The sequence below is a fragment of the Grus americana genome, chromosome 1 (assembly GCF_028858705.1).
Source record: "Grus americana isolate bGruAme1 chromosome 1, bGruAme1.mat, whole genome shotgun sequence".
Taxonomy (NCBI): Eukaryota; Metazoa; Chordata; class Aves; order Gruiformes; family Gruidae; genus Grus; species Grus americana.
In genome coordinates, this window is record NC_072852.1 from 118,925,283 (window position 1) to 118,950,362 (window position 25,080).

General features: G+C 37.4%; 1 protein-coding gene across 9 annotated transcripts in view; it reads left to right on the top strand.

Annotated features, from left to right (window-relative positions):
* Positions 1-25,080, top strand: part of TTC3 (tetratricopeptide repeat domain 3) — a 63,593-nt gene that overhangs the window by 17,070 nt on the left and 21,443 nt on the right. For all 9 annotated transcript variants that reach the window (XM_054812544.1, XM_054812547.1, XM_054812545.1 and 6 more), the window contains 13 exons: positions 853-976; positions 4,185-4,239; positions 8,881-8,941; positions 11,323-11,389; positions 13,306-13,443; positions 14,495-14,575; positions 15,283-15,395; positions 17,670-17,796; positions 19,807-19,929; positions 20,117-20,218; positions 20,893-20,985; positions 21,689-21,753; positions 23,252-23,388. In XM_054812544.1, the coding sequence (XP_054668519.1) occupies positions 853-976; positions 4,185-4,239; positions 8,881-8,941; positions 11,323-11,389; positions 13,306-13,443; positions 14,495-14,575; positions 15,283-15,395; positions 17,670-17,796; positions 19,807-19,929; positions 20,117-20,218; positions 20,893-20,985; positions 21,689-21,753; positions 23,252-23,388 (1,286 nt within the window). The remainder of the gene's footprint in view (positions 1-852; positions 977-4,184; positions 4,240-8,880; positions 8,942-11,322; positions 11,390-13,305; positions 13,444-14,494; positions 14,576-15,282; positions 15,396-17,669; positions 17,797-19,806; positions 19,930-20,116; positions 20,219-20,892; positions 20,986-21,688; positions 21,754-23,251; positions 23,389-25,080) is intronic.

Genomic DNA, 25,080 nt, shown 5'->3' on the forward strand with positions numbered 1-25,080 from the left:
TTGGAAATAACAGGAAACAGTTACATTTTCATGGGTTTTGTCCTCCTAACTTGAAGTACTTAGCTGTTGAGGAAATTTAGTGCCTGAAAATGTCAGTGCAATCACACCCACTTTTTTCTGTTAAGTTTGCTACATAAAGTTTGCTAGGAGATTAAGCTGATTTGAGGACCTGAATGCTAGCAAATGCATTTTGGCAATGGTAAAAATGAACGTGTATCCTAATTTGTAGGAACTTGGTTTTACCACATTTCTTCTGTGCTTTTGCTTTGCCCAGAGAGAGTAAGAGAGATTCCATATTCACAGATTCAGCCAAGTTACCTGTAACTTTTGCATTAAACATTTTTCTGAAAGATCTTTTAGATTTTTATTGGCTACTTGTATTGATGTGCTGTCATTAAAAAATGGTACAATAAGTAAACTACTAAACAGTTTTTTTGTAAACCCAAAAATTCTGGAGGAACTTACATTTGTTTCCCTTCTATATTGCACAAATAAATTGTGGTCTTGGGTAAGATTGATTTTTTTTTTTTTTTAATTAGTTACCATTATTTAATTAAAAAAAAAGGTGCAGTAATTCAGTTCCTGTCCCTTTTATAGAAAATGGTGCCTTTTTGTTATGTTTTTGCATAGCCTTGGACTGTGTAATTTGAAGGTGTAAAAAATGGCTATTTATCAAATCCTTTAAATATGCTTATGCCATTGCACTTCTATGAGGGGCAGACTTCTTGAATTCATCTGTTTTGTTTTGTTTTTTGGTTTTTTTTTTCATTATACTTGGATGGTATGTGTCTTAAATATGGGGAAAAGACATCAACATTGGAAGAACTAGGTTTCTTTCTTTTTCCATATCAGAGAATGCAGTTCTTCAGAATCTCATTTAATAATCTCTCAAGAACAAAAAGAAATAGAAAAAGACAGAAAGAGAGCACAGTCTGATCCCAAAGATCATCATTGTCATCAAAAACATGATACCAAGGTAAGTTATGCTACAGCTGGCATTACAAGACTAACAGTGTGTTGATTTTCATCATCCTGGAATGTGTTATGCAATAGTGTGGCTGAAATTTTGCAGCCACTGTGCTTTAATTGTGTACTTTCTCAGCCAAGTGCACTTTTCCTGTAATATTTGACTACCAAATCTATGTTTGGAACTTTGGATTTGAAAGGAGGTGGGAGGTGGCTGCCTGAATGAGAAGGTGGAGGCTGTATGTTATGAGAAGAAGAGAGATCTCTTCGGGCTCCTTGAAAGTGCGACTGAAGTCATGGCTGATTTAATTGACTGCCCAGTCCTGCCTGTCATTGTGCATTCAGATGCGGGCTTCCCTTTGGCTTTAGGAGAGGACTCAGTTAATGTGTACTGGTGTAACGGAGTTCAGTGGAAGGTGCTTTAACCAAGCTAACCAAGTTAATTTGTGCACAGGCCTTTTGCTGTACTGGAGCATCGTTTTGCACTGATACTGTGACGTTAAGTTATTTGCATGGTTATAGACCATTATTTCATGCTCTGTAAACAGATTTCTTTCATATGGGAAAAACATTGGTTAAATGCTGAAGGGGTTTGTATTTAAAACTAGGGTTTTGTGGTTCTCAAATATCTGTTTGGCTTGTGCGTTCGAAACAAGTGTACTATAATGCTAAAGTGCAAGATGGACTTGCGTTATATTAGTAGCCCTTTGTAATTCTTTAGATTAATTCTTTCGGTTTAAAATACAGTTGACATGGGCAAATATTCTACTAGATTGCTTCTATTAACTTTTTTGGTGAGGAAGGCTTAAAAGAGAACGTTAAACTGTTGTGAGGAAGATTTAGATTGCTTGAAGAACCACTGCCAAAAGCAGCAGCAAAAGTGGGTTTACTGAAATAAGATGATGTAAAAGTAAGGTCTAACAAAGTCTGATTGCAAGGCTCTATTACTCTGCTGCACAGAGGATACAATAATGATTCAAAGTTACCAACACAAGATCTTAATGCCCTGTGATACAAGGTAATGTGTGATGCTGGTCACTTACCAAAGATTTGCAGTTGGTAAGGGGTCTCTCAACCTCGAGGAGTAACCTTGAGAGGTGTCCCAGCCCCAGGTGAGATCACCGCTGTGCTACCAGCTACTTAGGAGGGAGAGCTCAAAAAAAGCTTGCTCAGGCTGTCATATTTATGGAATAATGTGGTTGGCTTGTAGTCAAATTACATGCGATGGAAATGGTATGCGTAAGACTCCTTTGTGACCGCAAATTCCTTTGTTCCTTGACCAAATTAGTTTTGGAAGAACCTATTTCTGTGTTAATCGCATGATCGGTGTTCCAGTTTCCAAGCTCATATATATCAAAGCTCACCATGTCAACCTGTCCACGTGTGGGTTTTCAAAGAACAGTTTGGAACTGGAGAAGTTCATGGCCTGGTCATGGCCTAGGCCTTTACTTCCTTTGCAGCCTGTACCACACTACCATTTGTTTGGTTAAGGAGTCGAGTGGATCCATCACAGAAGCTTAATAGAGTAAACTTTGTTCCCTGTTCATGGCTGATTTTTGCTTCTGAAAAACAATTAAACTAAGGATACACATTAGTGAAGGATGACCAAAGAAATCCATCAACAAAAGCCTCTAATTCTGCCTCTTAGAAGGTTATTTTACTATTGAAAGTGCAATGATGTACTATGTTGTGTTTTTTAAACCCTGGTAGGCAGCTCAGTCCTGTGCAGCTGCTCACTCACTCCCCTTGACAGGATGGGAGAGAAAATCCTAAGTATAAAAGTGAGAAAACTTGTGGGTTGAGATAAAGACAGTTTAACAGGTAAAGCAAAAGCTGTGCACAGAAGCAAAGCAAAATAAAGAATTCATTCACTACTTCCAGGCAGATGTTTAGCCATTTTCAGGAAAGCAGAGCTTCATTGTGCATAACGGTTACTTGGAAAGACAGATGCTGTAATTCAGAACTCCCCCACCCTTTATTCTTTTCCCCCCAGATTTTATTGCTGCACATGATGTCATATGGTATAGGATATCCCTTTGGTCGGTTGGGGTCAGCTGTCCCGGCTGTGTCCCCTCCCAACTTCTCGTGCACCCTTACTTGCCAGCGGGGCAGTGTGTAAAACACAAAAGTCCTTGATGCTGTGCAAGCACTGCTCAGCAACAGCTAAAACATCTCTGTGTTATCAACACTGTTTTCAGCACAAATCCAAAACAGAGCACCATACCAGCTGCTATGAGGAAAATTAAAAAAAGTGGGAAGTTGGGCGATTTTGTTGGTGCTCACCTTATTTTAAGTGGGTTTTGCTGGTGGATGTCAGTGGGATTTCCCAGCTGTTGCTGTCTTAGTGCCTGTCTTGTGCCCAGTATCATGGGGAGCCTGTAAACCATTCCCGTGCGTAAATTTTCCTGAGTGGTTTGCTTTGTTAGATGCATGCAGACTATGACAGTCCTGCTGTAACAGCATGGAATTAAAAAATTTAATAATCAACATCCAGTTTACTTCTCTTTCACGCTAATTATTAATTTAAAGAAACATTGGTACCTCATTCTGATTGTCTTCACTAACATTATTGTAAGCTAATCAATAGTTTGTTATTATTTAGCCTATAAAGTATGTTATAAATAAGCTATATAATATAGAAAACAAGATGATAAATAATGTGAATCTACTAGCAAGGTCCCAACAATCTAGCATGCACATGTGAAAAAACCCTTTCAAGTTTCACAGGAGGGCGGGGCAGCAAAAAAGATAACTCCGTAGCGGGGAAAATGAAACCAATGTACAAGGGCAAAGGGAAGGAAAACAAAGTTAGAACTTGTTGAAAAGCAATCTACAGAATGCACAGGAAGCGCTTAAAGATTTTTGACTGTCTTACAAAAACTGCCATCTGTTTTTATACTATGAAAATCTTCGTAATGTAGGTCTGTAACTTTTATCTTCCTTTAGCATGAATATTACTGCAAAAAAGGCTATTATTTGTCAAACTAGTAGATAATATAAATTGATATGAATTGGGGGGGAAGTATAAGTGAACAAATACACTTTGATTAATGAAATGATTTTTCTTTACCTCCTGATTGGGGACATAATATACAGTATTATCATTGTGATTTCTTTGTTTAAATTTTAATGTTTTCATTTTTTCTGCATTTTAAATTTAGTGAGCAATATTGTGTTTTGTTATCTCTGTAGAACCAAACTAACATATTTGTCATTAGGTGACTGACATCCAAAGAACAGAAAGCAAAGGTTGGTCTCTGGAGTTTCCACTAAGTGAGTTTGGTTTTGCTATTTATCAAGTCCGAATCTGTCCTTCCCTTGCTGTTACTGTTATTAATAAGCAAAAGTGTATCTAGTGTTATTTTTCACAACAGTAAGCTATCATGTTTCACTTTTCCTGTTAGTGTGCACTTACTTAGATGCGTCTTGTCTCCTGTATTTCTGTCTTATTTCCTTCACGCTTTTGTAGTTTGAATCTACTTTACACGGATGAATTCAGAATTGAAACTGGAACTAAAATAGAACGCTGAGTCACAGGGTAGGAATGCTTTCCCTTCGTCTGAGACAGGTATGGGATCTAAAAGGATCTAAGGTTAAGAGAAGCCTGTGGGTAGTTTCAATAGTCATAATTCATTTGTGATTGCTAAAAGCTCCGTATAGATCCTTAAGAAAACAATACTGCAGTTAAAGGAAGGAGGCCACAAAATATCTGTCAGAGTGTATCTTTAGCTACAAACTTTGAGGTATAAGTTGGTGTGATTTACTGTTTTGGGGGGTTTTTTAATGAACAAAGAAAACTCCCAAACCCAACCCTTTTATAGAGAGAACTTCCCCACACACACCCACCCCAAAACTCCCACAGTGCCAGAGTTACTTTTCTGTGGTGAAAGTGAAGAGCAAGCAGTTCTGATCTTTAAAGTGAAATCTTTTCCTGGATTTTGTTCAGGTTTTTTATCACCTGCTAAACCTGCTGTAATCAATAAAGCATAAGGTATTTCCTTGACATTCAGAAATTGTTCTTATTCATAATGTTTGTATGGAACACTCCTACTGTGTCTGGACCAGCTGCATGCTTACACTGTATTCTAAAGTTGTGGCCTCCAAGGCCAGTGGGCCCTTCTAGTCCTGACCATGTAACAGTCTGAAGTCCTTGGTGCCCAGCCATCCTGTTCTTTGGACTTTGCATACTTAAATACTTAGCTGAATAGGTGCCAAAGTGCAGAGCACTTCAAAATTTGATTTTTTAGGAAGCCAGTGAAGATATATTACAAAATTTTATTTTAAAACGAGCAGTAGAAGTGATCTTGTTCTTGTGGACTTTGAACTTGAAGAATTAAACAATTTATTGGGAGATGGAAAATGTGGGAAAGGTTGCAAAAGAAGAGTCAAGATGAAGTTGTTGAAAAGATGTTATGTGATAGGATGATTAAAAGAAGAAATTATAAAGTGTTGAAGGAACTTATTGCAGAAAGCATAAATCAGGGAAGGGTTTTAGAAAGGGGAGGTCAAGCTCTGGAAGACAGATCAGCGTGTAGATGGTGTGAAGGGGCAAAATAAGAAATGCATGGAGGCCATAGGGAATTTTGAATGAGTTTGACTTAGTTGTCAAAGTGAATCCAGGCATTTTCCTGAGCAAGAAGGTCTGAATAGTAATGGAGTCTGATGACACATTATAAAACAAAGCTTTACTGAGGCAGTGGAAAAGATCAACAGCAACATGCCCATACAGTGACCTGCCTAATCACTGATAGCAAACACAGGATGACAAGTGATGCCCTGGCTCCCATGGACTGCCAGCAATGCTTGGTGTCCAGCTTGCCTGGCATTCAAGACCAAATGGTGCTGGTGCCTTTTGAATGCAGGTAAGAGTTGCGCTGCCCCTTGGCTCCACCAGCAGTAGTGGGATTTGAGATAATTGTACTTTACGTGAATAATGTGGGCAGCCTCCCGCTGCCTGTGTTGGTTGGGGGCAGGGTGTCTGCTGTCTCTGTGCTGATGAGATTGGTGAAGGGGCAGAGTGTCAGAAGGATAGCTGATTTTTAGAGAGGTTCAGGAGGAAAGAGAGGTAATGAAAGGCTGAATGTTGGGAGAGAACTGAAAATTCTTCTAGGCTAAAGAGATCATAGGACTATGAAATGTTACCTTGAATGTAGTAATTTTGAAAAAAACCCATGCTGATTCCATGTTTTTTTTTCTGTTCCTTCTTCCTCCTCTCCTGCTCATACTTACTATATCAGTACTGATGTAGAAGAAAATATTTGATTTGGCTTTGACTTGAAAGGAGGAGTTACACTCTGAATGACTAGCTGATACAAGTGTACTGTGGGTGGGGAAGAATAGCTTGCTTTTTCTTAGCCTTTGTTTGCTTAAAAGCTGAAGACTTGCAGGAGATTTAAAGGAAAGCAAAGGAACTTTATGCCACTGTATCTTATCTTAAAGTTACTGTCCTTTTTAATTTCATTTTTTGTCTGCATGTACTATTTTTTTGAGCATGCATACATTTCTGTTAAATATCTTTGTTTGTTCCTAATGGGAATGTCTAGCAAAAGCAATACTACTAATATTTTAAAATGTTTGTGGGGTAAGTGAATCATGTTTGCTGTTGAATTAATACATCTCCTCAAGTATTTTAACTATAATTCAGCAGGATTTGCATGTTACTTTTAAATAAAAGTATCTTAAAAATCTGAAAGTAGTATTTTTTTAAGTTGGATGGTATATGGGAATAGTAGTTTCTGTAGGAATTTTTTCGTAAATAATTTTTTGTTGAAAGGCTTTTAAAATTAGATCATTCAATGAAAAAATAGTGCTGATTAATTCTTTATTTTGATGGTGAGAAGGAAGGCTTGTATTCCTTTATCTTCATTAAGATTTTGTTTTGAATGATAGATTGGTTTCTTAAGGGAAAAGAAGCTATATAATGAAGAAAAACTAATATATCTTTAAATGGTTAAATGATGATATGCTTGAAGTGTTTTCTGGCTTTCAGAAGGATTATTGTTTTCAATCATTTAAATGTCTCTATTATGAGAAATTTGTGATAATTATTAGTGTCACTTTGAAGTTTTTAATGCATATGAACTGTTTAACAGATACCTATTCAGACTCCTGTGTGACAATTTCAAGAAATGGTTCATGAAATAATTCTGAACATGTTCAGTCTTCATGATGCTTGATTTTTTTTTTTTATTTGTTCTGATTAATTTAAATTTTAAGTCATTAAGTAGTTTTTAATGAAAAATTACTTCTGGCACAAGACATGAAGTGTGCATGCATACAATTTAACTCGAGTAATGAGTACATGAGACATCCCACTGGCTTGAGTTGGATTACTCAAATTAGTAGATTTGTATTTCATGTATATCATGAAATAAACTGTTTTAAGCATAGATAGTTACTGAAACTTTATATATAAAATTGATAACTTTTTTCCTTCTTTTGAAATTTGATTTTATCATAGTTCAGCATAAGCGTAATAATAAATCAAGCAATATTTAATGATTTAGGTAGTTGTACCTTATGTTTGGGTTCCAGTGCTTGAGTAGCTTGAATCCAGGTACTGGACTGTATGTTGTCTGTGTGATTGTGTCCGATATTAGGAAGCCACAGTTGCCTCTTAAACTGCTTCTGAAAGATTGTAGCTGGAACTATCCCCTCTTGGAACAGGTAGCTGAGGCAGAAGAAAGCATGGCTGGCTATATGCCTTGTAAAATGCATTAGGTTTAACTAGCAAAAAAAAAAAATCTGCTGCTCTGCACCCCTTCAGTTTACCATGTGTAATAAGGAACATCTGCAACATGTGAGGCTCAGCAGTTCTGCAGCCGAATTTGTCAGCTGCATGTTGGTTCCTTACTAGTCCAGAAATGCTATTTTTTTTTTTCCCCTTGCTTGTCTGATCATCCGGTTACTAGAAGCAGTGGATTTTGTCACTGTTGATGTTGTCATTAACAGCTTGTAGAGTTCTAACTTAAAATTCTTGAATATTAAAAACCTCTTGACTTCTCATACATGAGTATGCATGTGTACATTCAGATGCCTAATGTTGTGTTGTAATTGCACAGAAAACAGTTGAGAGATTATTTTGTGGCTCATGGCATGGCTTCCTGGTTTTCACCAATTACAATAAAGTATTAAAATATGTTTTCTTCTTCCTTGTTACTAATGAATTGTTTACTCAGCTTGTAGAGCCTTGCAACTAATCAATGATAGTGTTAGATCTCTGAAGTTATAAAGCATTAGTAAAGTTTTGATTGAGTCTTTGACATTAAGTTTCAGAGTTAGAAATGAATCAGTATCACACGATAGATTCTTTCTTGTCTTTGTGATCCAGTATTTCCACATCATCAAGCATTTTTATTTTGTGATCAGGGACATTTATCTTGATCAGACTTGTATTTTTACATTTCTAAGATTAATGTAGGTTGAACTTAACTCCTTTAGCAATGTATTTTTGAAGTAGCAGACTCTTTTTGTAAAATTTCTGTAGTCAAACTTAAACATCCATAGTGATCTATTATTCCCTTTAAAAATTCTAGATATCAACTAATAGCAAATAATATCAACTCTGGTTTTGGATAACGTACTGATTTCTTTAGCTTGGAGGCCACTTTAACAGTTGTTACAATATTGTAGAGTCAGATCACTATCTTACAGAATTCTAAGATTCTTCTGTTTATTTGAAGTATCTTTTCTCCTTTATAGGAGTAATAAAATCCTATACTGTTTCATAAAAACAATGTCACATTGATATTGTAACACTCAGAGGTGGCTCTTTGAAAATTTTTTTGGTTTTGTTAGTTTTCAATATTGTAAATATTTAAGATCTATTATTTATAAAGCAAAATGTGAGTTCTGAGTTTTTCCCTTTGTTTTAGGTGATGATCGCATTGTTTGAAATTCTTTTTCTTATTACAGGCCAAAGTCATCAAAACAAAGGAAGGCCAAAAGCCAAACCTGGTGATTCTGAAAAAACGAGGTAAGAAATTTTATTTATTTTTTAATTTATTATTATTTTGAGTTATTTTATGTAGCACTTAGGAGTTAATGCAACTTTGACTTGCTGCTTGCTCTTTGTGAAGTGCTTTGTTTACATTGTCTACATACTCTTCAGGATATAGTTCATGTTAAGATAGCTGATAAAAGTTCACAAAATTCCAGTTTTCATGAAAACCCTGAATTATTACTTGAAAACTAAGTATTTTCCAAAGCTCTCTTGAATTTTTAGTAAATGAAGGCATAATTTTAATAACCACTGTTTAAAACCTGCGGTCCAAAAGCAAGTCGTGCAGTGTAGCCATAACAGAAAATGTGCGTCCTTTACAGCAAAAGATAATAGGAATTTTCTTCCAGCTGTTACATTCGAACTTACACCACAACATAACTCAAGCTCTATCTTATTTTCAAGGCCTCTTTGTACTAGTTCTAGTCTGTGTACCAAATAATTTTTAAAACTCCTCTGACACTTCCTATGCTTACTAAGAAGAGGTTTGACTGCAAGGAAAGCATTGTAAATCAGTCTCAGAATTGAATACTGGAAAAAACCTTTTACTTAGGGTCCTTCAGTTGTTTGTAGACTTGATTTTTTGCTTAAAGCATATCAATGTCTAGTTTTAAGTGTATACATAATCCCCGTAGAACACGCTGAATGTAAATGAGTATGTTTGATGGTTTGGGGCCAAAGTTAAATTAGTTGAGATAAAAAAGACTATAGATTTTATGGACAAAACTTATGCTTCCATCTGTTATAACATTTAAAACAAATTTTAACAAAAGAAATAATTATTTCCAGTGGTACCAGGACCAACATGCTCTAAACATGTTTGCAGAAATCACTGCATTGATAGGTGATATCATATGCCAATGTATTTCCTCATCTTATAGATAGTTAATGAGTAAAGAACTGTACTGCTGACTTATTTGTAAGGTGACTGAGGCAAATGATGACTTGCTGTTTAAGGACATGCAGAGATGGAAGTGTTCGGTGTTTTAACCTGAGCTGTGAAACGAGACAAATTGAGCTCTGACTGTACTTTCTTGCTTGTGTGCTTCTTCAGCTAGTGTTTTTTAGTTGTGTTTAGTGTGATTAAAAACAGATGAGGAGCACAGCAAAATAAGCTGTTTACATGGAAATAGGAAAGTTTACATTAAGTGATCATTTTAAAAGGCAGATTTCTGATGTAGAAGAGTGCAAGCCTTTAGGAAACCTGGGAGCTGAACCTGATTATCCCCAGTCCTAATCTAGGTGTGACCACAAAACCTACCATCTTTTAATCTGTATTTCTTACACTGCAATCCTTTTGTTTTTCGGCAACACTCTGAATACCACTGTAACTAGGACAATTGAAACTTTGTTACAGGAGTAGTCATTTATGTTATTTAACTGGGTTGCCACCGACTTCTTTCCCCTTTCACTTTAAGAGGCCGGGGAACATTAGAGTTAACTATGGGAACAAGTCCTCTTTGAACCATCTATAAAACTGCTTCTTTCACAGGGAAGTTTTAGACTTATAAAAAACATGCTATTTCTCAACAAGTGAGGTGCATGGTCAGTTACAATCTTATCTCCATTTCTGTAATTAGCAGGTTGCCTGTCTTCCAAAAATCTAGGAAATCCTCTGACACCTTGTAAAGAATTTCTCAGATGATCAGTGTTTACCTTCGAATGTGGGACAGAACTGAATGTATATTAGCAAAAGGCAATATGGTAGCATTAAGCATTGACCAGCAATCTTAGCATTGAGGGTTTAGTTTAGAGTATTAAGCAATACTTTACCTCTTCATTATACTTCCTCCATTCCCTAGTTGTGCATGGCATTGCTGCTGCAGTAGTGGAAAGGAAGAGCTGGGAAGAAAAACTCTGTTCCTCTCGTCTCTGCTTTCCCTGCCCCCACCATGCATAGCTGCTACATGTATTTGATTTGAAGTGGTGATTGTGCTAGGATAAAGGCTCTTGTACTTAGGAAGAGTAGAGAAGGGGAAAGAGGCCTAAGTACCTTCTTATACTGCTGCCTTTGGTATAGGGAAGTTCTCTAGTTGTCTAGCCCACCCCTTCATAAGATCAACTCAGCTGCAAATAAGGTGGAGAAGATAAAAGAAAACAAATAAAATGATAAAGACTGCTACTTTGCTCAAGCCCTAGTGATTCCTGAGCCAGAAGTATATGAACTATATGTGTGGTATAATCCTTGATAGTGTTATAGTACTTACTGTGATTGTGAAAGTGTGCCATAATCATCTCTAGCTTGTAGACAAATGGGATGTAGTTGATAAAAGCACAGAAATTTCTGTTTCTTGAAAATAAGATTACATATAAAGTACATGTACAAACTCATAATGCCGTTGTCCTGTTATTTGTAGAGATCACCTTGATTTGAAGATAGAGTCTAAAGCCATCCAGGATAAACTCTTCTATACTGCACAACAGGTAACTGGGAATTCATTAAGCATAAATGATTTTTTACCTTTTAGTAACACTGTCCAAAACCTTGGTTCATTCAAAAATTTAACACTTCATACTTAGCCTGACTTCTATCAGGAGACAAAGATTGTGTGATTACACTGATTTATACTGTCTTTTTGCTATTAGTCCTCCTCTGCTTCTCCTCCTTCCCCTCCTGTTAGACCTCACACTGGAAATTAGCGTAACAAATCTCAGTGTAGTCCTAGAATAACTTAGCTAAAACAATGAGTTAGTAATATAGCTCCATTGTATCTTAACTTTTAAGAAAACCTACAAAAATTGCTGGGGATCATTCAGGGATTTTTAATACCCCTCCCAAAGTTCTGACTACATATATTTTCCCGTGTTTGATACATACATTTGGAAATAATCATAGGACATTTTGTTGAACAGCTGTTTAAAACGCTATAAAATTTGAGTTGAGAATTCTCCTTCTTGGGTCTTATCAGCAATGCATGATGAGTATCCCCGAGTTCTTGAATGAAATCATGGGGAGGTATGTCATTAATCATTTCCTCTCTGTTAATTCAGGGAAGCAGATACCAGAAACTTGTATTCTGATTAATTACCTCATAAGGCAAAACTGTATTCAGGAGAAGGTCCAGGTTCCGCCTGCACTTACTTCCTTTAAAATACCTATTTTTGTAAGGCTAACGAATTACTAGTATTGAAAGTAACGCTTTTAGTTGGCTTAATCAGCTTCATATGTCGTGTAGCTTAATATTATTAGCTTAACATTTAATTCATATAATTTATTTGGTTCTATAACTGTATGCTCTGGGAGCATTACCTTGTCTCAATAGTTCTAGGAAATTAAAATGAGTCTTAATTGTTTTTTCATTAACTCATTTCTGCACTTTGGTCTTTTCTGTATCTGTTTGTAGTTTCTACTGTCCCTGCCACTTTTGTTTATAACTATCACTAGATCATGGGTATTTTCTTATGCTTGTCCTTTTTGGTCAGTTGACAGGATGAAGACAAAACAAGATTGAAACTGATAGATGCTTAGGAAAATACATTCAGGACACGCATTATATTTAGTATGTTAACAGCCTAATTCAGTTCACAGGAATATGATTAAGTACACCACTAGAATAATGTTAGAAAAATTGGACAACTCAAAAGTTATGTTCCATTCTTCCCAAACCTTCCCATTCTTTCAGTTTTTCCCTGCCCACGACCCTGTCTTCAGAATCCCAGGCTCAAATATTAACAGACTGGGGGGAACAAGGGGCAGTTAACAAAAAGCTTGTAAAGCAGGATTACTTCATACTGAAGATTAATTCATACTGAAATGAGGTAGTGGTAGTCAGATTACTTCTACCCTGGCATAATGTTCTGCTTCCCAAAGATAATTTTATTTTAGTTTTTCAACGGATCAAGGGAATAGAAGTTCTTATTTCTGCAACTGCTTGTCTTGATTTACAGTCTCACTGCTGGAAATTCCCGTGGACTTCAGGAAGTATCGGTAGTGAAAGACAAATAACATAATACATTCTGAAACTTTCTAGCATTAGCTATTAATCTAGATGGAGAGAAAGTGTAGGCAGAAGGAAATAGTTGTCAGTTTTTTTCAAAAATGTTTGTACACAAACCGGACTATACAAGTAAGGAAAAGCATAAGTCTGGGTTGTTTTTTTTATATATGTAAGAAGGATTAAAATGATGCTTGAACTAAACTTGAAACTTTCTGGAGAAGAAAGGATGTACCTAATTTGCTGCTTTAAAATTGAAATTGTGATAAAACTGTAGGAAGTACAGAATTTTAAAAGTTGTCTGCTGGATAAGTATTTTAGCAAATAGCTTGCTTGCTTTAAAGAAAAAAAAAAAAAGGAAGAGACTATTTTATTTTGGACTTACTGTTTTCTTAAATATTTTAGGTGGATTTAACTATGTTGCCGGAAGAGGTTAAATCCCTTGTTCATGAAGGTTATACAGCCTTGATGGACCAGCGGTGTCACAGTGCTGAACAAGCCTTTTCACAATTGTTGAGCATTCTAAATCCTTCAGAATTAAAGGTAAACTGAGAGGAATAACTTAGTTTATTAGAGTAATTGAAGCTTATGCTTTCAATACCATGTTTCATTCTTTCCTTCCACCTAAATAGTCATTGTTATTGAATTGTTGCCTGTGAAGTTGACTACAATGCCAAGTGTTTCACTAATAAGTATGCCAAGGACCTTATGATTGAGAATAGGATAAAAAAATTATAGTAGCACAGGATGTATTTTTGTAATGTTCAGCATACATGTGCATTTCTAGATGCAATCTAAAAAGTATTTACCAAAATAATATTCCTATAAAAATCACATAAGATACTCTTATCAAATACCTTATTTAATAAGGAACTACTGTCCATTGTCAGCTTAATCTTTATTCATAATAATGTTGGGTAAAAATAATTTGTATTCTTCAGGTCAGGTAACTCTTTGATAGCAAATACTGTGAAATTTTGTGTATATGTATCTAGCCAATCAGCCATTGACCCATTTGTCATCCTAGATTTCTTTAAATTATTGTACTGTGGTGTGTGGAGATGCATTGCTGTGTTTCAAGCTCCCATTTTAGTAAAGGCTGTTGCAGTACCAACAAGTCTGTCCAAGCAAGTAATGCACCAGTTCATCTGGAATTGTGATCTAGATTGAGGAGGAAAAAGGTTGAGAAAGGTGGGGTGGGTTTTTGTGGTTTTGGTGGGGGGTTTTTTTATTATTTAAAAAAAGAAAAAAAACCCTGCTCAATGCCACACATGCAATATAGCAAAGATGCTGTACTGCATGAGGTCAACGTAGTAAGGCCTGTAGTTAGCACTTCTAAAAGCAGACATTTCAGGATGTATCAGTTTGAAATATATAGGGGTGCTAAATGACCAGCAGTAAAGGTGAAGTTAACCTTCACTTTTTATGCTAATTGTAACATAAATCTGAATAGAGGCTGTGATAAGAAGGGTGAGAAAACAGTTTCCTAGCTCTGTTGTGAAGATCTTCAAGTCACAGTAGACAGTAATGTTCTAGTTACCAGCAAAATGGTTTTGTGCATGCTGCTGCTGCTATAACTTGACTCTATTTGCAGCAACTGAATCTTCGTATTATTAACTATGTTGTAATCATCTATGGACACGCCACTGCTCTCCTTGGAATAGGACAACCTGAGGTATGACACTAAACCACTACATTGCTTTTATTGAAAATGCTAGTTCAGGTTATTGGCCATCCGTTTTTGTCTCTTCTTAACAGACATAAAATGAGTGGGGAAAGAAAGCTTTTGTTGCATTTTAGAATCATACAGTTTAATATCTGGGAGTAGATCTTCAATGGTTTTGGATAAATTAAGCTACCAGATAAAATTTCTTTTTAAGCTTTCAAATGAGAATCTTAAGTATTAATGAAGTATAGTCAATTATTTTTCTTCTACTTTGTTATAAGGTGGTTATGCACTAGTCTTTCTAACACAAACATTCTACTTCTAAAACAAGAGAAAGAGAATGCTTTTGGTTCTGGAAAACACCAAAGCAGAAGTGTGGGTTGTTTGGGGTTTGTCTGGGGTTTATTTGTTGTTTGGGGTGTGTGTGTGGTGTGTCTTACAATGAATTTAAAAATGCCTGGGCATTTGTAACTCAGTGAGCTCAATCATTTAATTTCATTATTTCAGAGGGAGTCCATGTTTACAGGTTAAGTTTCTTTTAAAAAAAGGAAGCCTTTGTGTGTGATCATAAGGCTGCTTAATTCCCTTTACTGTTCATAAGACTGATCAAATAATAGGGCGTATTGACCCACTCAACTGGAGCAAAAAAAGGGAGAGGAAAGGTGAAAAGCTTCTGGCAAAGTGCCACATATTTTTGTCTTCAATTTTTTTTGAAGGCATTGACAAAGGCTGAAGACCAGTTTAAGAAAATAATTGAACAGTACCAGGAAGAAAGATTTGGTTGTTTGGCATATTATGGCATTGGAAAAGTATACCTCAGACAAAACAGGTTGGTATAATGTAAAGCTTCAATATTTGATACAAAAAAAGCTTAATTTGAGAAACCATGTATGATTTTTTTTTAATAATAATTATTCTCTGTAAATCACTAAATTCATCCATCAGACTGATTTATTACAACTTCTAAGTTTGTAACTGCTAAGGATCTAGTGGACGCCAGGGCATGGGGATATGACTGTGACGTGGTTTAGCCCCAGCAGGTAGCTGGGTGCCACGCACCACTCACCCACCCCTCCCCCGTCGGGCTGGGGAGGAGAATGGAAAAACAACGGCAAAGCCCCGAGGGTTGGGATAAGGGCAGGGTACTGGGACAGCAAGGGAGAGGGAAACAATCAACAACAGTACTGATAACAGATATTCACAATCGGTGATAACAAAGAACAATTTACCGATCCGACGACCGACCGACCGGACGCTCAGCCTGTCCCAGAGCCACACCGAACCCACCCCTGCCCGACTGGCCCCCTGTTATGGTGAGCGTGATGGCACATGGTATGGAATAGCCCCCGGCCAGCTCGGCTCACCTGTCCTGGCTCCTGGAGAAATTAACTCTGTCCTTGCCAGAACCAGGACAGGCTGATTAGCACACCCCTGCAGTGGAGGAGAGCTCCTAGGAGAAGAGCAAAAACTGATGATCTCAGGGAAAAATGTATCGCAAAGAAAGCTTAACTTATCTCAACACTACGGAGGCTGGAGAGTAACCTTGGTTTTAGATAAGGCAGCTGCACCAGTGAGTCATCAGGTTCCCTGAGACAGATAAAGAGTAATGTCTTCTGGAGCTAGCCAGACCAGCATGGGGAGAGGGGGGAGTGGTGTGCGTGGCTCAGCTGAACATAAAGTGCAGAAACTGGACAACTATTAAACTTGAGAGTGAAGGACTTGAGCTGGCTTCAACCCATGTATTCCTGGTGGTATTTCTTCCCAGCATCCTGATGGTAAGCATATAGAGACCAGTAATGGGAATCACGTTTGTATTGATTCAACTGTGTATTGCAACTGCTTTGTTATGCTCGTGTTGTGATTTCAGAGTATCACTGTATTGCTCTACTTAATCAAAATCCCCCTTAATGCCTGTGGTGGGTTGATCTTGGGTGGCTGCCAGACCCTCACCCCAGCTGCACTCCCCCTCCCCCTCCTCAATGGGAGACAGGGAGAAAATAAGATGAAAAGCTCAGAGGTTGAGATAAAGACAGGGAGATCACTTGCTAATTACAGTCATAGGCAAAACAGACTCAACTTGAAGAGAAATAATTGAATTTATTGTCTGTTGAAATAGATTCGGATGGTGGGAAACAAAAAATGAAACTCACCTTCCCCAGGCTCGATTTCACTCCGTCATTGCAGACTTCTCTACCTCCTCCTCCTCGTGGCACAAGAGGATGGGGACTGGGGATTGTGGTCAGTTGTAACAACTCTCTGCTGCTCCTTCCTCCACAAGGGCTGCTGTTCCTTCAGGGCACATCCACCTGCTCTGGCAGGGATCCTCCACGGCTTCCCAAGCTTGCCACATAAACCCAATACAATGCCAAATATATCAAATAAGTTTGATGTTAAACATTAAACATTCTTCATATCGAATATCTAAAAGCACCTGGTCAGAGAGCATTGGATGCTGAGAGGGGATTCCTCCTTCCCACTGCTGCAGCTAAGCCAGGTGCAGTCTGTGTCCCAGGAGGTGTCTGCACCCCAGTCCCACAGAGGTGGCTGCAGTTTCCCTTGGTAGTTTTGACCAGTACTGAGGCTGCGTGTGTGTCCCGAAGAGGTGTGTACACACGCACACATGACAACACAGCTGGCTGCCCAGGCTACCCCAGACGGAGCAGCTCCCATGTATAGCACCACCTGAACTCAAGTAAAATGTAAGTGGGAGAGTCCTGTGCCTCCTCACTTGCTGATCAGGGTTGAAGGTCACTTGTGAACATACACATGCCCTCGCTCTCTGTATTGACAAGCACACCCATGTTCATGGGTCCCTTGAATATCAGTTCAGGCTCTCAGTCTGCCTCATATCTGTGCCTGGACTCTGGGCCCCTTACCCAGGCTGGCTTGCTGGCTCACACCTTGAGTCTTTTGTACTGAAGAGTCCTTAAACATATAACTTAATGAACCAGGTGCTTTTTCATTCCACGTGCTCTTACAGCTACTGGTTTTTTGTTGTTTGTTTTTTTTTCTTTAATCATTACATGAATTGTGAAAGTATTAAAAGCCTTGTAGAAGTTATTCGTATGTGATCTGAATATGTGGTACCTGTTTCAAACTTCAGATTTTCAGATGCGCTTGATCAGTTCATGAAATCGCAAACAATGGTTAATCACAAGATTGTACCTGGAGTATTAACTTGGCCCACAACATCTCGGGTCATTGAAGAGACACGCACAGAGAATTTACAGGTAAGTTTAAAAGAAAAAAAAAAACAGTTGTCATCCTCCTCCCTGCCCCCCTCCATTGTCAAGGCTAAAAGAATGGATGGAGGGTGAAAGGGAGGTTTCAGCCTGGAGCAGCCAGTGCAAGCACTGCTGCTCATTGTCTAGAGTGTTGTCAGCCCTAAGGCCTAGTCTTTGTAGAGCAGAACTCTTGAATGACCTGGGAAGCATCCCATTTACAGCACACAGGTCAGAGCTCTATGTCAGGCTCTATGCTTGGGTATTTCTAGGTAATAATATGGTTCTAATCCTCTCCAGGTGTTTCATATTGTGTTCACTTAGTTGCACCTTACCAGACTTTGTGTATATTATTCACATTTATTTAATGTAATGCTAGAGAGAACCAGTTAAAAAATTTGAATTAGCAAAAATCTGAAGTTGAAAATTGCAGCAGCGGTGCTATATTTAAAACCAAATAGGAGAGTTTGACCATGTAGTTCTTGATCGATGTGGTGGAAGTTGTATGGTAAAATTCCCTGTTTGACTTGAAAAATTTAACTTGTGGTTCTGACGTCACAAATTGCTTTCTCGCACTGAGCAGCTTTTTTTTTTTTAATATAAATTGTTACTATTGTTATTATTTTTAAACTATAGTTGAGTCACTGTTATTTGTGAAAGCTTTATGGATAAACCCTGCCATGAGAGGCAAGGCGCTTGAGCTCCTCTGCATGGAGGCAGTTTGACACAGTAGAACATGCTAGGTTAGTCAGTGTATGAACTTGGCTATACGATACTGACCTGTTTCATTTCTGGTAGAAGCAGCAGTACTGTTCTTTCCTAAACAAAAACTGACCTAAAGATTTCTCATAGACCCCCAGCTGACACCACAGTAGTCTGACCACAGTAATACATAAGTGATGTGGGACTTCTGGAGAACATAATGCAGACATCTAAAAGGCTCTGACTGGTGGTCTGTTTGTTTCTAATAATGTTTTATTAATCTGGGCTCAATGCCAATCCTATGGGACTTGAACTGGCTTTATATAAAGCCACTGTAATGTCTTTACCTCAGACACTATTCTGGGAGATCTCACTAGCTCCAGTGCAGGGCCAGGTCCGAGCTGTCCCTGGGACTGTACTTGTAACCCAGATCCCAGGTGAGGCACTCCTGAAATGGTGGAAATGAGCAGACGCTCCATTTTTGTCATGTTATCTGAGTAATCTGGCTCATCATTTTGGCAATGGAAAACTTAATATATTTTCTCATGGAATTTGTCAGCATGTAAAACATTGGTCCAAGATTAACCCGTGTCACGGTTTAACCTGGCTAGCAGCTAAAACAACCACACAGCCATTCGCTCACTCCCCCGTCCCTGTGGGATGGGGGAGAGAATTGAAAATGAAAAAAACCCCACAACTTGTGGGTTGAGATAAAGGCAGTTTAATAGGGCAGAAAAGGAAAGTAATGATAAAAGAATATACAAAACAAGTGATGCACCACACAATTGCTCACTAATTTAACATGATGCTCAGCTAGTTCCTGAGCTGTGCCACCTCCTGTCCCATTCCCTGGCTGTGTCCCTTCCCAGCTTCTTGTGCACCCCACCCCCCCACACCCCACCGCACCCCCGCCTTCGCCTTCTTGTTGACAGGGCAGAATGAGAAGTTGTGTCCTTGACTGCTTGGCAACAAGTACAAACATCAGTGTGTTATCAACACTATTCTCCTCCTAAATACAAAACACAGCACTATACCAGCTATGAGAAAGAAAATTAACTCTGTCCCTGCTGAAACCAGGACAACCTGCATGCAGGGAAGCTATGAATACTTAGCAGTTCAAATGAGTTTTTGAATATTTTGCCATAAAAGGACAATCTTCCATAGCTTTCACTAGAGAAGAGTTGTTCTTTTGGTATTAGTCTTGTGCTGTTCAAAAAACAGATGTGTGTTTCACTGCTGATTTCCCTAGATATTTGTAAGTACATATCGGATCTTTTCTTGGTTTCTGTGCAATTTGTTTTATGTTGTGTTTCTCAGTTGATTTTAAAGAATTGTATTGAGGAATGCAAGTTCCCTCCAGAACCAGATGCAATTTGTCGATATCAGCAATGCCATGGCCACTCCAAAATCCAAATATTTTTTACAGACCCAGATTTTAAGGTAAATTTTTAGTTTAAAAGGGTTTGGGAAATAAAGCTTCATGTTTACATGTTTTCTGCCCCCTTTCATATTAAAGAGCTATCTGGAACATACCATCTTATCCTAGCTACTACAAAGTTGTGCACTGTTTTCTGGTTTGGTTTTGGTTATTTCAAGATGTGAAATTCATACTTTTTCTCAATATTAGGGTTTTATACGTATTACTTGCTGTCAGCAATGTAGAGTGGAATTTCATATCAGCTGTTGGAAAAAGTTGAAAACAACAAACTACAGTGATAAAAATGATAAGGTAAGAGCTGTGTCAGATTACAAGCATTTTTTTTTAGTCAAGACAATAGCATTCCTTTAGTTTGGTAAGTTCAGTGATACAGCCTGATGTTCTACCCCCATGATAATGGCAGGAGGAGAGACAGGAAAGAGGATTCTTTTGCTAAATTGTCTGACATGTGAGTGTGGGTAAAGCTTGCTGTTGTCTACAGAAAAAAGGCCTGTCTGTGTGAAGCTTGCTATGCTTAGCCTCTTTATCTTGCATCATTTATGTCCTTCCATATGGGAGCGTTATTCTTTCTACAGTCTTGCTGTTGAAGCAACAGTTTGATGTGGAATATATCTAAAGGAACTTTACAAAATACAGTATCAGCAGCCAGTGTAAAATGAAGGGAAATCCTGGCAGAGTATGAACTCATAAAAGAATATTCTTAAAGTTTACTCTTGAAGTTGGATGAAGAGGGGCTTTGCTATAGCTTTGGGAATAACATGTATATGCCACAGATCTAGGATCCTTTTGACTTGCAGTCCTTGCCAAGTCACCTGTCACTTGTTTTCCTCATCCAGTAAGAGTTCAGGACTGTGCTAGCTTGAATAACCCTGGTCACCTCAAATTAAGAAACTGTAATCTGTATATGAATGTAGATTTTGTGTGAATTTAAATGTATTTGTTGTGTGTATCGCTTTCTCCTACAGGATTTTCTTCAAGAAATATGTTTCACTCCTGATTGTACAGGCCTTATTTCAAAAATAGTTATTTTCAGTTCTTCTGGTCTGGTAAAATGTGAAGTAAGTAAATGTTCACGTAAAATATGAAAATAACCTTTAAAATATTTACCTTGGTAATGGAGATAAAGTGAAGATGAGACTGTAACTGTGAACTCATAAGGAATATGCTATCTTAACTACGGAATCTGAGCATTATTTAGGAATATTAATTACCTGTTGTCGTCTTACCTTTTCTGGTAGAGCAGGCATTACTTTATGGTATTGGTTAGAATTGTCATCGATGAGAACTGGAGCTTCGTTTTATATTTAGCATATGTGACATGAAGGGAGCTGTTAGTTTAACTTGGAGCTAATCTTGCTGAATGAAATAGTTGTATTGGAAGAGTGCTCTTACCCTCTATAGAGTCACAGGAAGATGGATACTTCTTCCCAGAGCAGTACTGATGTATGAGAAGCGGGAAAAAAAAAAATTATAAAGTTTGCTTCCTGCCCACTGGTAAAGCAAAACAGCCTCCTGTTCTTCCTGACTTTGTGTTATCTTTCAGCCTGTCTTCTCTGTGGATAAACACGTGTTGCTGTATACCAAGTTGTAGCAGTAGAAGATAATTTTAGGTACACCTTCCTGAGGCTTATGTAGGCTGCATTCTCTTCTGTAGTATTACTTTTACTGCTTTCCAAAGCATCAAATGGCCTCGGGTTTTGAGTACAACAACGTTGCATTGCAACCTCAATTTAATTAATACGATGTCACTTATTTTGGTAGTTTGAACAAAAAATCACAAAACCCAAGGAACCACCAAGAGCCAGTATTAAACAGAAATGTACAAGGTAAGATCTCTACTGTTTAAAACTAAGTTGAATCAATTTGAGAACAAAACAGATTTCTCTGATTGGTTTTCATGCCTTTTTAAGAATTGCTAAAATACCGTAAATACTTTGGAAAATTATTCTTGCCCTTTGCCTCTGAGAAACTGTCTGGTAAATATGTTATGATCCAATTATAAAAGCATTTGAATTAACTTCTAAAAGAAGATACAGAGCTACAGATTTATAACGAGCACAGGAGGGCATTTACTGAATATTTGCTGAATAATATATTGGTAGCTCTCTAGTAGTCATACAGTTCTTTAAAAGCAACATTTTCAATTTGGTCACAGGAAACTGTTTTCAAATATACAGCATATGAGTTGATGCAAATCTGATTTTTCCAAACCTCTGTATTGAGAGATAAATTGTCCGTTGCACCATTGACTTCCCGGCAATTTGAACCAAGAATTTTTGAATATAAATCACTGTGGTCATCTTTAAGTCTTTATACTTGGCACCTGATTTCATTGTGAAATCTGTGGGCATGGACCTAAGGTGTTATTTGGGGAAAGTGTGATTTGGAGGTTGTGTGCAGAACTTGAGAACTGCTTCTTTGCCTTTGCTCTCCATACATGTCTTTCATTTGTGCTGATACTTAACAATTGGAATGCTAAAAGAGTGGGTGTCTGATAATCTTCTTAATGGATTGAGTGTCTTAATGACACTCGACTTTCACTGCAAGTATGTCTAGATTAGAGTACCGCCTCTATATTCAGTCTGAGACTGCAAGCGTTGTTCTATTCCTTCCCCTTGCGAGAGGGAAGAAACTCAGCAAGCTTTTTAGCTGGATGGGAGAGGTATTGCTGTGTGGCATAAGTTCAATGCCACTGTCCCACAGCATTTACTATCTAACCAACTTTGTGTGAATGTTTAGAAAGTGTAAATAAAACCTGCATATAACAATGCTATTTGAGTTATTGATGGACATACCTTTGACATAACTGAGTTTACACTTTTTGATCACCTGCATATAACAAAGCTATTTGAGTTATTGATGGACATACCTTTGACATAACTGAGTTTACACTTTTTGATCAAGTAGGGTTATAAATAATGAGGAATCATGCTGAGAGCATAAACAAAATTGATTTTTAAAAGTTAAGGAAAACCAAATGTTGTTATGTTGTTTGAAATACTGAGTTATAAATTAAGGAAAAACCTGATAGTATTTCAGTTAATCTTAATTCAGACATCATTAATGAGAGTAAAAATTATTGTGTCTTGAGGATATTCTTACTCTTACATACTTAGTTTTTATTAAACTATTATGAAATTTTGTGGTCTCTTAACTTCTAAAAGAAAACTAGCTTTATTATATTTGTACTTTTCAGCATAATATTTTATAGTACAATGGAGCTTATAGCTATTCTAAGACACGGAGAACAACTTAGATGTGCCTAACTCCTTTGGCAACTTAGCTCAACTAACATTAGGCTTACCCCTTAATTGCCTTTTTAAGTCTTAGGAAGTTAAAAATGAAACAAGAAAAAAAATTACGAAGAAAACGTGCACGAGAAGAGGCACGGAATTCTGCTAAAAAGAAAATAGAAGAAAACCAGATGGGAGATGAACCATCTCAATACAGTGATCACAGTGGTATGTGGAAGTATAAGTTCTCATTCTAAATTATCATGAGGTAGCATAAATAGCATTCTAAATGTCCTAAATGAAATAATAACAGAATACTAACATTGAACATCATACCCTGTTAAAGACTTGCAGTTTTACTTAAGATTACTTTTATTTCAGTTCTGGTTTTAATTTCTAAATAACTGTAAGATGTTAGTGTATGGTTGAGTTCCTTGTAGAAAACCTTTATTCATGCTTCATTGGTTCATGAAGAAGCAGCCTGAAGAGGGCAAAGGCTCAAATTCCAAGTTAATCTATTTAAAAGTGGTTTCAGAAAAAGCTTTATGCCCAACAAGTTAGGACACTGCTACAGAAAAAAGTAACTGCATCTCAGATAAAGAAAGAACGATATCCTTACTGCAGAAGCTGCAGTGACTTGAAATGTATGTTTCAGAGGATTGGGGAAGATACTTTAACCTGTAAGTACCTAGCTGGTTAATGCTTCAACTCTTGTGTTCCAGTTGTGTTGATCTGCAGTGCTCTGTATTTGAGATGTGAACTTCCACTGCATTTTGTATTTGCTACAATGCAAACAAAAATGGGTCTCTTCTGTAATTATTATTTTTTTCATTTTTGTCATATTACTAACTTTAAAATAGTGCTTATGTTAATTTCCTTGTAGAATTTAATATTAAACACTTTGCAGGCACTTTTTTATCCCATACATGCATACTTGGAGTTCTCCAGAACCCTGTTGCCTGTTCAATGGCATATCCTGGCCTTTTTATGAAACACTCTGTGTTTAGTTTGGGTTTTTTCTCTCAGTCATTTTATTTGAGAGCAGTCCCTTCTGTTAGCACCATAGAATACTATTTTTCCTTCCATGTGGTTGTCTAAAATAACAGTTGATCTTGTGTTGTTGTTTGTTTGTTTGTTTTTCTTTTTAAGTCTAATCTATCTCCTTTCCTATGGCTTATCTTTAGTTCTGGTCCTTGGATCCATTGCAGGTCACTCACTCCCATTGATGTGACTTGACTGTCCCAAACTTAAAACCTCTAAGAACTGAAAATGCCTTTAGTGTGACAAAAACACTCACCCTGCAGTACTGTGGGTAAAAGTTGGGACACCGATGCAGGAACTTTAACACAGTTCTGCAAAAATCTGTGTGTTGGTGTTGGCCGACCTTTTTAATTTGTCCTGAGTTAATTCCGTAATAAAATTGAAGTCTTGCATGTCTTTGGAGACAAGCTATCTATTACCCTGGTTTTTTGCTTGGGGAAACTGCGAGGAAATCTTTCAAAAGAACATCTAATTTAATCTCCCAAGCTGCCTTGAGAGGTTGAGAGGGCAGTTTCAGGGGACAGCTAGATCACAAAGAGGTGTTTTGTTTTGTTTTATTAGCAGCTGTAGCTACATTTAAATAAGAACAAATCTGCTTGCAAATTGGAGAGAGATACAAGAGGAGCATTTTTTTGTATGCACACTTGTAAGATAGAGGTTTTTAATGCGGACTCCAGGATAAACTCTAGGCATGGCTTATACCTGTAGAGTTCATTGAATCTGTTAGCATGCTTGGAACTGTTTGTGTTACAATGCTTAATTATTCTAGGTGTAATATGTAGTGCTTTGTTTTTAAAAAAATTCTTTTCAGATTTACATCTTTTGACTATGGTTGCTGTCAGTTAAAATCTGAGAGTGACATTCGATAAATGTCTGGTC